Source organism: Penaeus vannamei, chromosome 8 (assembly GCF_042767895.1).
Source record: "Penaeus vannamei isolate JL-2024 chromosome 8, ASM4276789v1, whole genome shotgun sequence".
NCBI lineage: Eukaryota > Metazoa > Arthropoda > Malacostraca > Decapoda > Penaeidae > Penaeus > Penaeus vannamei.
The window spans coordinates 23,923,295-23,935,794 of NC_091556.1; the positions used below are offsets into that span (position 1 = coordinate 23,923,295).

At 40.0% G+C, this 12,500-nt stretch overlaps 1 protein-coding gene across 2 annotated transcripts in view; it reads left to right on the top strand.

The window, feature by feature from the left end:
* Positions 1-12,500, top strand: part of LOC113804461 (histone-lysine N-methyltransferase SETD1) — a 61,254-nt gene that overhangs the window by 14,377 nt on the left and 34,377 nt on the right. For both annotated transcript variants that reach the window (XM_070124436.1, XM_070124435.1), the window contains exons 3-8: positions 906-1,023; positions 2,554-2,649; positions 2,790-2,973; positions 3,105-3,369; positions 7,996-8,187; positions 8,303-9,646. In XM_070124436.1, the coding sequence (XP_069980537.1) occupies positions 906-1,023; positions 2,554-2,649; positions 2,790-2,973; positions 3,105-3,369; positions 7,996-8,187; positions 8,303-9,646 (2,199 nt within the window). The remainder of the gene's footprint in view (positions 1-905; positions 1,024-2,553; positions 2,650-2,789; positions 2,974-3,104; positions 3,370-7,995; positions 8,188-8,302; positions 9,647-12,500) is intronic.

The window sequence follows — 12,500 nt, forward strand, 5'->3', positions numbered from 1 at the left end:
TGTTTACGATGCCCCCCCTCCCTTCCAAGTATTGTCAGCCCCCTTAAGTAGATTAGCATTATCTTAGTATGTGTGCAGATTTGATATCATGATGTAAATTTGAAATCCCCATGGTAAATTTGCAAACCTCTGTTTTAGGACTTCTTTAATCCATTGATGCTTGGGTGGAATAAAATAAATGTCCACTGTGCTTTTTAGTTAATTAACCCATTAACGCCGGTATATTTTGAAGCCGAAAATAAAATATTCCGGGTGGCTACAAAATCAGCGGGCTGAGCTGCCCTGGACTCTCTCTGCCCGCCAGCCGCGGCCCGCTGCTGCATTGGATCACGAGCCCCGATACAGCATCACACTGGCGGGATGCCCAGCAATGTTTATATTTTAGGTGTCTCATATGTGGGACACCCGTTGTTAGTGGGTTAATTGTATTAATTCTTAGCTATTTAATTATATCAACTTTTAGTCAACGAACTGTATTTATTTTTAGTTAATAAATTGTGTTTAAACATAGATGGCTCCACAGGTGCTTAGTCAATAAGAGATCTGTTACTAATCCTACCTATTACACCTGTCTACCCATTTCCCTGATTTTTAGAAAGATTAAAAAATATATATATTGCTATTATTGTTGATGACACTATAATGGCTATGATAAAAATCAATATTTATATGATTTACATTAGAATAAGAACTTTTTTTAACTGAAAAGTTAAAGAAAGGGGAAATCAGGTGAGGTCAGGTTGATCTAATAATTTACTCCTTTGTGACTGAGCACTTGTGGAGCCATCTATTTGTGAACAAAATTTACAAAAGAAAACAACTGTGGACAGTGCAATTATTCAGCACCAATAAGTTGATAGTTGTTATCCTTATTTCAGAATCTAAATCATATCCCTTTTCAACAGATTTGAGGGTGTTGTGGAAGGAGATCCAACATATCCTCCAGTTGTATTGCGTGACCCACGAAAACCAAAAATATGGATTCGCCCAGAGACTATGGACATTGCTGTCCCAAGATTTAAGGTAACAGTATAGTTCAAATCCACTATGATTGTGCTTGATATTTTTTCTAATGAATATCCAGTTATGTAATAAACTTCAGAGTTTAAATATATTGATTAAATGCTGTTATGTAAGTGCACTAGTTTTTAACGCTGAAGTGCACATAGGGTTTTTGTGGCCCTCCCCAACCTTTTAAAAAGGTATCAATGAAATATATATATATATATATATATATATATATATATATATATATATATATATACATACATACATACATACATACACGCACACGCGAGCGCACACACACACACACACACACACACACACACACACACACACACACACACACACACACACACACACACACACACACACACACACACACACACACACACACATACACACACACATACACACACACACACACATACACACACACACACACACACACACACATAAATATATATATATACAGAGAGAGAGAGGGAGAAAGAGAGAGAGAGAGAGAGAGAGAGAGAGAGAGAGAGAGAGAGAGAGAGAGAGAGAGAGATACTAACAGCTGTTGTCAAAATGATGAAAAAGGTAAATCTTTCTTTCATGAGATATGATGGATATAGCCAACTGTTGGGAGTAGGCAAACTGTTGAAAACACAAAATAGATATTGATCACAGAGAGAAGGGTATGCTTTGGTTCTCCCCCAAAACAATAAAGTTTCACAAACTTCATACACAATTCAACTAAACAATTATTTAGATTTTCATCTCAAGTTGTCCAACTGTAGAGCTCAATATTTTGAGTCATTACCTTGGTACCAACGAGGGTTTCCTGTATTTTTCCAACTCTAGGTTTTTGGTTGCAATATATACATATTTCAATAAGTGAGGTTAAAAACAGTAAGCCTAATTTGCAGGGGCCGTAATGCATTAATAGCAGGAATGGCCAGAAAAGGGAACAGTTGTTTACCAAACACAGCTTGCAGAAGGCTTGACTGTGCATAGTATGGAGGTACATGCCACCTGCTAATAAGTTTAGCTATGCCATGGGAATAATATCTATGCCATTCATCACCAAGTGGTTGAATTGCACTTCTTGTAAGTTTGTTGGGTGGCTGAGGTGGAAGGATGTGGCACATCCATCTTAAATGACTGTGCTGAGCCTACTAGGCAAGGCTTTATATGTTATGTTTGATTTCTTGGGTAAGCTGTAAGGGGAAATCTACTTTTAAAAACTCAAAAGAAAAGCTGGGCAGTCCAAATTATCTGAGAAAGATGAAAAGTGTACATGTATGCATTTCATGCGAATATGCCCCCCCCCCCTTTTTTTCCTGTTTTTTTCCTGTTTTTTGTAACCATATTTTTATATTGAATACTATATATAGATTCAGTTTAATTGTTATATGACTTTATCTTAACTCTCTAAAAAAAATGATGATAAATCAAAACAGTAGAAAGCTTTGTTTATAAAAGTCACTCTGTTTCCTTTAATTTGTTTGTCATTGCACAAATGTCTTGATACTTAGAATACTAAGTTCAATTTTTTTGTCTGTTCAGATTGACTCGGATTATGTAGGCCCGCCACCACCTTTAGAAGTTACAATCTTCAATATTAATGACAATATTGATCGGCAGTTTCTGCATAATGAAATTGTAAGTATTGACATGGCTGTTTTTGTTTGCATGCAATAGAATTGTAAGATTTGATATTTTACATTATTTTTGAAATGAAGATGTATGAAGGATGCATCCCTATTTTCCAGCTCTTAGTTTATCCTTTCTCAATTTTGCAGGTAAACAAACATCAATGTGGTTCCATAGAAGAATTAGAAATTTTCAATCATGAGTTATCACGAAAGCACTTGGGTGTTGCCAGACTTATCTTTGAAAACCCAGAAGGTGCTCGCATCTGTGTCAAAAAGCTCAACAATTCCACTCTCATGGGCAAGGTTCTCCAAGTATTTCTTGATCCCTTTGGTGAGTTTTAAGGTTACAGAGCAGTTAAAATGGAGGTTGGAATCATATGACAAGTTTTATTTGTATTTTTATTAATTGAATATGATATTGAAGATGTAAACAGATGTTTGAACATAGTCTTTACTCTTCAGGAGAAGAGTGCAAAAAGCGTGTGGAGGAAGTCGGTGCTCAGTTGGAAGAAGAAGCCAAGAGAGAAGAAGAAGCTAAAGAAGCAAAGAAAAGACCCCCTCCCCCAACCAAGCCTCCACCTCCATCCTCAGATGATGAGCCCCAATCGCAATCAGCCAGAGAGAGGGAAAGAGAAAGGGAGAGGGAAAGAGAGAGAGAGAGGGAGAGAGAAAGGGAAAGGGAAAGAGAAAGACGTTCAGTGGAGAAGTCAGATTTTGAGCGAAACAGGTATGTTCCTCTGCACTGGCATGGCATGCAAATACACAAATACACACACATATGTATGTGTATGTATGCTTCTGAAACATACTTTTGGGATGACAATGTTTTTTCTACATGATGGCTTGTAAAACTTCTTCATACATTTTGGTTAGTACCATGCCTCTGCAGCAACTAAATCCATGTCATCATTCCTTTTCTCACTCACTTTCAAAATTGTGTCCTTAATATAAAGAGGCTATACGTGGTGCATTGTCTTAACCCATTGCCGACAGAACATTTTCCGATACACAAGACCCTTTCCCCAGGCAGTATTCACAGCGGCCTGGGCCTCGCTGCCAGGGACCTGTGCCATTACCCTATGGCGCGCGTCCGCTCACGCGCAATACCAGGATTCCTTGCCATTTCTTTGTATCACTAAGAAATTATTTTTATTTTATTTTTTATAATTATTATTTTCTAAGGTATATGTTTGCTATATTTTCTTAGAAGTCAAGTATGTATGACAGTTTTTTTCGTAGTATGGACTCCACAATTGATAATTATTCGTCTTTACTCTGAATAAAGTAAGCAGTTTGATGTATGATCGTGTTTATAACCATAGTTTTTTTTTTTTCGTTATTAATTTTTTTAGGTTATATCAACTATCCTAGTTTTCACACGAGGTCTATAATATTACTTCATGAGCAAGATATAGCTTTCAATTTCTCTTTTCAGTGTAGTTTTATAAGTACGTGATCACATATACGTAATACACATATAATTTTATTTTTTTATTCCTGTTGTAAGTTATTTTTGGGAGTCTTATTTGTTCAATATCATTGGATCAAGCTCTGTAAAGAAGCTTTCTTTCTTTTTCTTTTCTTTTTCCATCTTTCTTTTCTTCATTCTTTTCAAAGTAAGTTTCAATATTTTATGTTATATCAAGATTATTTTCTTCAGTATTCATTTCATATTAGTGTGTAAAGAAATAGTGTGGTATATGAGGATATAGAAAGTTTTGTTTTACGTTTCATATTTTATTTACGAAAGTAAATTATTTACAATATTTACAAGGTCATGGCATGAGGAGGATCACCTAGACATAGATGCGTTCAGAGTGTGATATTCCTCAAAGCAGGAAGTCCGACAGAGAGGAACATCACACCCTGAACACATCATCTTGATCATCCTCCTCACGCCATGAGTGTAGCAAAGTCTGCACCTTCGGTATCTGCCGTGAGGTGTTTAAATCTGTCACTGAATACCCTGAAGAGCCCGAGCTGGGGGCGGAGAGCAGGAGCGGGACCGTGACCTGACCTCTCTACCACGGTGACACCCCAGCTGCATGAGATCTTCTGCAAGCTTCTTCCTGAAGATCAGCTGAGTCAATCGCCCTCCGAGCACCTTGTGCAATGAGAAGGTGTTGACGACTGCCATATCAAGAAGATTGAACAAAACCTTTTACATTTGAGGGACTTGCGAGTGCTCGGGTACAATATAGCCAGCTGATCACTGGTATCGACCCCCTTCATCCCACAGTTGTAGTCTGCAACTACTTGGGGTTTGATCCTCTCAAACCCTGTGCGGGACCCGGTGGCGACCATCTCGCTTTTGTGGATAGTCGACAGCAACGTCACTTCACGCCTGTCGCGCCATTGCAGGCACAACATGACTGTAGGCGTGCTGTGACTGTCCACATCTCCGCGGGCTTTTACCTGCAGATCAGTAGGCATGAATTTGCGGGTGGCACGCACTGTGCCAACCGCGTTCATGCCCCTGCTCTGCAGGCAATGAAAAAGGGTAGGGGACGTATACCAATTATCGGTATATAAGTCATACCCTTTTTCAAATAAGCCCGCTGTGCCCATCAAGTGGATGACAGCCCTCTGAGATGCGGGTATGTCGCCTCTGTCCTTGCCCGTGTAAGTTTCGAAGGCGCATATGTAGCCTTGCTGGCCTTCATTGACAGTGAGCTTAAAAACCTTTACCCTGAAGCGTGAGCACTTGCTGGGGTTGAAGGTCACGGCTACAAGGCGCCCCCGAAATTTCCAGAGAAACTCGTCGACCGTAATCTTCCTGGGAGGAGTATAGACCGACGAGAACCGACGCTGGAGAGTTTCGATAACTGGCCGCAACTTCCACAGGCGGTCATCGGGAGGATGACTCCCCTCGTTGTCCACCATGTGGAGGGAGCGCCTCAGCTGATCAAAACAATCCTGCGTCATAGTCACTGGGAACAAGGGACTGAGGTTGAATAGATCGGTCAACCAGTAACTCCTCTGCTCGGGCTTAGGATTCAACCTCATGGCCATTCTGAGGTCGATGAAGATCCTAAGTTCTGAGGCAGAGGTGTCTACCCAGTCCGTTATATGAGAAGACCTGGGTGCTGGTTTTTGACGGTGGTACCTGGAAAGATAGAAATACAAAAATTAGCCATTGTACACAATCTAATCATTATATATTCACATAATATATATATATATATATATATATATATATATATATATATATATATATATATATATATATATATATATATATATATATATTCAATTTGACAAAAATATGTAAATGAAACAAAAAATTACGTGAACTTACCGGTTTGTCTCACGGACGATCACATTCATGAGTTCGTCGGTAAAGAACAAGGTGAATAATTCCAACGGACTGGAATCAGAGTCCACCCCGGGGGTGTTGACCCCAGCCTGGGCCCTGAAATCAAACCTCTTGGGAACATTCTCCTTCTTCCTCCACCGGAACCCAGGACAATTCCGCTCCCGCAACCGCTGGGCGTAAGCAGACAGCGGCTCATCCGAATCTAGAGTCGTGTCGTGAGACACGAAATCTAATTCGGAATCATCGCCGCTGTCGCTACTGAGTTTGCTGTTGCTACTGAGTTCGCTGTTGCTGCTACTCTCGATACGTACCCGACCCCTCGGCACGAACCTCTCGCCGGATTCATCGTCCGACGAGTCGTCGAAAAAGTGCAAGGGGACAGCCGAGGTGGAAGGCTGAGGGTCGTTGGGAGAGGCAGCAGCGGCAGCAGATGAAGTGCGTGTGTTCCAAGGCATCTTCAGGGTATTCACAGCAGAAGTAGACTGAATAGGCCTGCCTACCACACCTCTGTATATTACCTTTGTCAGCCAATCATATTGCGCCATTTCCTTGGTTCTCAAATTATCCACCAGCAAGCAAACAATCCACAGGCAAGCAAACTACCTCAAGCCTCGTTCCCTCGTTCAACTACCATTAGCCTTGTCTGCAGTGATTTTCTCTTTTCTTTTCTATTTTTCTTTATTTTCTCTTTGCATATCAATTGCTTTGATATTACTCTCATTGCTGGCTGGCTTTTTTTTTTTTTTTTTTTTTTTGTTTTTGTTTTTACCCACATACGCACACATACGCATACACATACAGACACACACGCAAACACACACGCAAACACTCACGCAAGCGCGTGAGCGCACACACGTGCATACATATACACATGCGAATAGTACTGCTGCATACAGACGCACACAGATGCATGCGCATGAACATGCACAAATATATACGCATGCAAATAGTATTGCTGCATACACATTGAATCACACACACACACGTGCTAACATGCACACGCACACATATATATGCAAGCGAATACTATTGCTGCATACACACGTGAGAGCGCAAGGGCACACATATACATACATACGCACGAGAATACTGTTGCTGCATACATGCATGCTGAATCACGCGCGAGCGCGCATACGCATACACATTTACGCACACGAATACCACTGCTGCATACACGCAAGCTGAATCACACAAACACACACGAGAGCACGCACATGCACACGAATACTATTGCTGCATACACACACACTGAATTACATTCTGATGCTCACACACACGCACATTCACATATATACACAAGCGAAAAGTATTGCATACACGCGCTCGCGGGCGCTGAATCACACCGCGACTGACATGTTTCGCGAGTCGCGGACCGATTGTCAACGTAATTTTGTAGACGCTTTCCTCTGAAGCCTGAGTATGTCTTATGAAATGTATAGTGCAAGAAAAATAATAATATTTATAAAAAAACTAATCCATCAATGTTTCAGTGTCAAAAAGAAAAGATTTTCATGTATTTGCAAAAAAAAGATCATGGCATGGCCATACATGCCACTGGAAAACGGGAGTGGCGAATTATGGCAAGTATGTACATGCCACCCGGTGGCAGTGGGTCAAGATCACTTACAGGTTTTTTGCCCTGTTTTTCATAAAACTCGTCAGATGCATCTTCACCACAAAATAAACAGTTATCAAGAAAATCAAAATCTAAGTCTTCAAATCTTAGAAATAGTTTGGGATCTGGAAAGGTTTTATGTCTTAATTGAAAAGTTTCAGCACTGTTTTCTTTTGTATATAATTTCCTACATTTTTCATGCACTGTGACAATTTTTCAAACTGAGAATATTTTGCATCTTTCCATTTAACCACTTGAATCCAGTTGCTTCATGGCAATCACATGGCTAAATGGCCACGCTATTTGTTGTTTGATTAGCTTTATCCAGTTAGTAATTGAGTGTTTTCTTTACACAGATGGCATATCATCACTCTGTTTATTGAATATTATGAGTAACATAACATGAATAAAAAAAATTGCAGATATGAAGATGCTAGAAAACCTGGCAGTAGTGTCTTCCAGCCCCCCTCTTCATCAACAAATACCACAATGCCTGCCTCATTCTATCCTGAGGCAAGACCTCAGCAGTATGGATACCAGCAGCCAAACTTCCCAGGTTATGACCAATATCATCACCACTACCAGGGTTACCAATACCAAGAATTTAGAGGAACGTAAGTATGGTGTATACTGATTATGCAGGATACATCTATTCTTATCGTCTTCCAAAAATGTATGTGTATAGTAAAAAAATCTAGTTCAAAAGAATAAGGTCATGATTCATTTCAGGTACCCTCCCAATGTCCCACCTGGACACCACTGGGGCCCTGCAGGTACTCCAGGTACAGCTCAGCAACAGCAGCAACCCTGGGCAGCTCACCCATCTGGCCATATCCAGCCTCATCCTCAAAGTGAACATCATTCCTCCAACTCACACCATGCATGGGACACCACTCAATATCATTCCTTGGAGTATCAGCGCAACTCCCATAATGACAGTCCATATGAGAACAAGAGTGCTGGCAGATCCAAGCTCGATGAACGCTTGGAGAAGATGGAGCCAGCCATCAATATCAACAACAAACCTCCCAAACACGAGTCTGAAGAAGAGGAGGACAAATCAAATTTGGACTTGGACACTAGGATTGCCATGCTGCTGCAGAACAAGGACAGTGGGATGGCTCCCCCATTCCTGGCTCTTGGGCTGGGAAGTGATGATGAGGAGGAGAAGAAGGAAAACATTGTCCAGGAGGAGAATAGAGTGAAGGAAAAGGAATCTAGTGGTCCCACTTCCTCAAGTAGCAGTACCACAGACTCAGATACTGGTTCTTCCTCTGATTTGGAAAGTGATAGTGAAGGTGGTGATAGTTCAAAAGAATCTAGCAGAGGGGAGGGCAAGTCAGACTGGGCTCTTCTTGCCAACATTTTAGAACCTCTGTCATCTCCTCCATCCCCATTCTTGTCACATGAGATGTACTTATATTGGCATGAGAAGGGGAATGAACTTAAGAAAGAAGCGCAAAGAAGAGAGAAAGAGGAAAATAGAGAAAGATTAAAAAAGCTCAAGAAAAAGAAAGTGAAAAAGAAAAGTAAAGAGACTAAAGGAAATGATAAAGTGAAAGAAATTAAGAGTGAAGTGAAAGTAGAGTCTATGCAAGAAGATAGTCAAGTAAATGGTATTGATGATGATAGGATGAGTTTATCTAGTTTAAGTTCAACTGAAGATCCGATCTTACATGTCCCTATTCCACCTGCGGGAAGTGCTGTTCCTCCACCTGCAGGACCTTTTACTGCTCCTCCCCCCGGTTACTCCCAGTATGCACCCCCTCCAGGTTATCCTCCCTCTTATCTACCCCCTGGGTATCCCCCCCCTCATGCCATGCCCCAGGAGGCAGCCTACCAATGGCAGCCACCTCCAGGTTATCCTCCTAATTTTGTGTCAGGATACCCAGGTTATAATACAGGTTATATGGCCATCCCATCAGGATATTCTTCCATAAGCCATCCACCACCAGGCCCTAGTGTTCCAGGCCAGGCACCATTTCCATCATATTTTGGAGCAGGCTACCCACCTACACAGGACCCTAGTGATTCCACCCACAAAAGTGGAGAGTACCACGACCCAACTATCAAGTAAGTTCTGTTTTTCTTATCATATATGATTATATTGAGTGAATTATGCTTTAGATGATTAAACTGTTGGATCCAGGTGGATACAGGCCAAAATTTGGCCACAAGGCTTACACGAGTGGTGACTCAACCTTGTGTGTAGGCCTGGCTCATACTAAAACTTGTGTGTGGTATCAAGACCCTTTGCCTCCCCATTGCATTGTTATCATCACTTTTTCAAATGAGCAATTTTTAATTTTTCTCCCCATTTTTCAGTCTTTTTGTTATGCTTCAACATCAAAAAATTGTTATTTGTGCAATTTTTTATATTTTCATATAATTGAGTTTTCCGTAATACACATTATGCCTCTTATCAAATTAGGCAGGAATAGGATCCTGAGCTTGGAAGTAGAGTTCACTCTGGAGCCATGGTTCAGGGATAGTGCATGCAAAAGTCCCTTTCCTAAATGTCCAATACATCTAATCTTTCTCCATGAGCTTTATGTACTCATGGCAAGACATCCATGTCACCCACCTCACAGCAACAGTATCTCATAACATGATATTCATGTCACCTGGGCCCTCAACCAGATTTTTCAATTACTAGAAAGCCCAGGAGTGATTCTCTAAGGCCAAAAGTGTTTGAATCTAATACTGTTTATAAGAGCAGAATGCAGTTAAAGGTGCTGTCACACTAGTACTTTTTTTTTCTTTTTTTTCTTTTTTTTTCAGTTTTTCATAAATTGTCAACTTTTTGAGATGCATAGTCACACGGGTTGAAAGAACGATTGTGTCAGTCACGGAAAATGATATCATTGTATGCTTTCCTTTTTAATTTATTCTTTTTATACTTGTCATCTCTGATATCCCAGAGGCAACGATTCTGACGAATACTATCGGTGAGAAATTCCTCAGAAAGGCATGTCCAGGAAAATTAACAGGATCTGTGATATCAAAAGTGGAGAGGAATGGCATGCACTGCTCTCACGAATGTAAACATTCTTGCGAATACTTATATCAAATTTTATTAATGTCAATTAAGGATAGATTTTATATTTACTGATCTATTGTTTTATAGTATATGTACTAAATTTATTCTCATATTATCTGTGTTACAATTTAACCACTAGTTGATGGGTGGCATGTACGTACATGCCATGGCTGTTGTGGACCGAAAAATGGATGGCAATGTATCATGCTCATTCCCGCGCTATTGGCTCATCAGACAGAGTTTGTTTTTCTCCGATAGTAACTTCATTGATATGGTAAAGACTTTAGGCAATGGCGCTTATAATGAAAGTAAACCTTCAAAATTATAATATTTTTATAAATTACAGCAAAATAAAAGCTGTTAGGTGCCAAATGTCGCTCGCAAACTACCAAACAAGCTGGGCGCAAGTGGGGAACTCCTGATGCCCGCCAACAATCCTATTATTACGTCCACTTGCCAAACATTTTCACCCGTCGGCATTGGGTTAATTCTCGAATATAGCTCTTGACTATGCTTGGCTGAAAAACTTGATGGAAAGTTTTTAACAGAAAGGATCATTATTGTGCCTGAGTGGAAAATTGACAATTCTCACAAAAATTGACAATTTTCAGGGGGGGGGGGAAATGATGGAAAAAGGACTAGTGTGGCAGCACCTTTACTGGGACTTTCTTTTTTTTCTCTCTCTCTCTCTCTCTATCTCTCCTTACAATATATGCAGAATCATGCATATTCAGTGTTTTCAACAAAACACTTCTCAAAATATTCACTGAAAGAAAACATTTTGTGAAGAGAACTCAAAATTAAGGATTTTAACCAGTTTGATCCAGATGCTTCACTGCCATCATGTGACCCTAAATATAGGCATTAGGCTTACTTGAGCAGCCACTCTGCCATGTGTGCACTTGTAGGCTTAGGGCATAAAAACTCTTGTGTGTGGTGACAAAACTCCATTCCCCCCTTTGCAATATTTATTTTCTCTTTTTCTGCATAAGGGATTTTAGCTTTTTTGCCATCTGCCAATGTTTATATTTGATTTGATTTGCTTTATCCAGATGGTAATAGACTGTTTTCCTTATACAGACTCTATATCATCTTTGTAGGTAGTCCATAACTCTGCAACAATGATAACAATAAGTAACACTGTAATATTTTTGTCATTTTTTATTTTTTTTTATATTCAATATTCTCTAATACAAGCTGCATCCTGATCGTGGTGGCTGGAAATAGGATCCTGAACAAGGAAACGGTGCCCTCCCTGGAGCTGGCATTCTTCCATTCATGACTCGTTTATCAATGGAAATTATGCAAAAGCCCCTTCCTAAATGCACACTGAGTTTAATCACTCTCCAAGATTTTGTGGACTTGTGGCAAGTTATTCCCTTTGGCCACAATTCTCATGATAAGTTCCTGTTACCCTGGCCTAGTGACAAATTTTCCCATGATGTCATTTCATGTCACCTGCCCCTGAAGCCAAATTTTTCATGACATGATAGTAATTTCATCAGGATCATAGGGGTTAACAGGTAATTTCAGTGGGGACAGAGTCCGCTAAAAGTAGTGAGAGGTGCCTTGACGAGGGTAGGACAGTTTTTTCTGGGGTTAGATGGGTCAAAAAACTGTCTCAAATTTTTCCCTATTCTGTAGGGGTTAGTCACCATAATTTATTTCCTTTTAACTGAAACTTATCTGTTAACAGTAATATATTAGGCCTAAAATAAATGTAAATAGATGTTGCTTTCAAACTCAATTTAGATGTGGCGTGCGCCAGACCATATTTTAAATTTCTTTAGGATATTGGAATACATATCTAATGTGTTTTAATTAAATAAGATGAAAAAATTATGCCATAGGCCTACTATCTACTTAAAAGAACTGAGGAACCTAGTA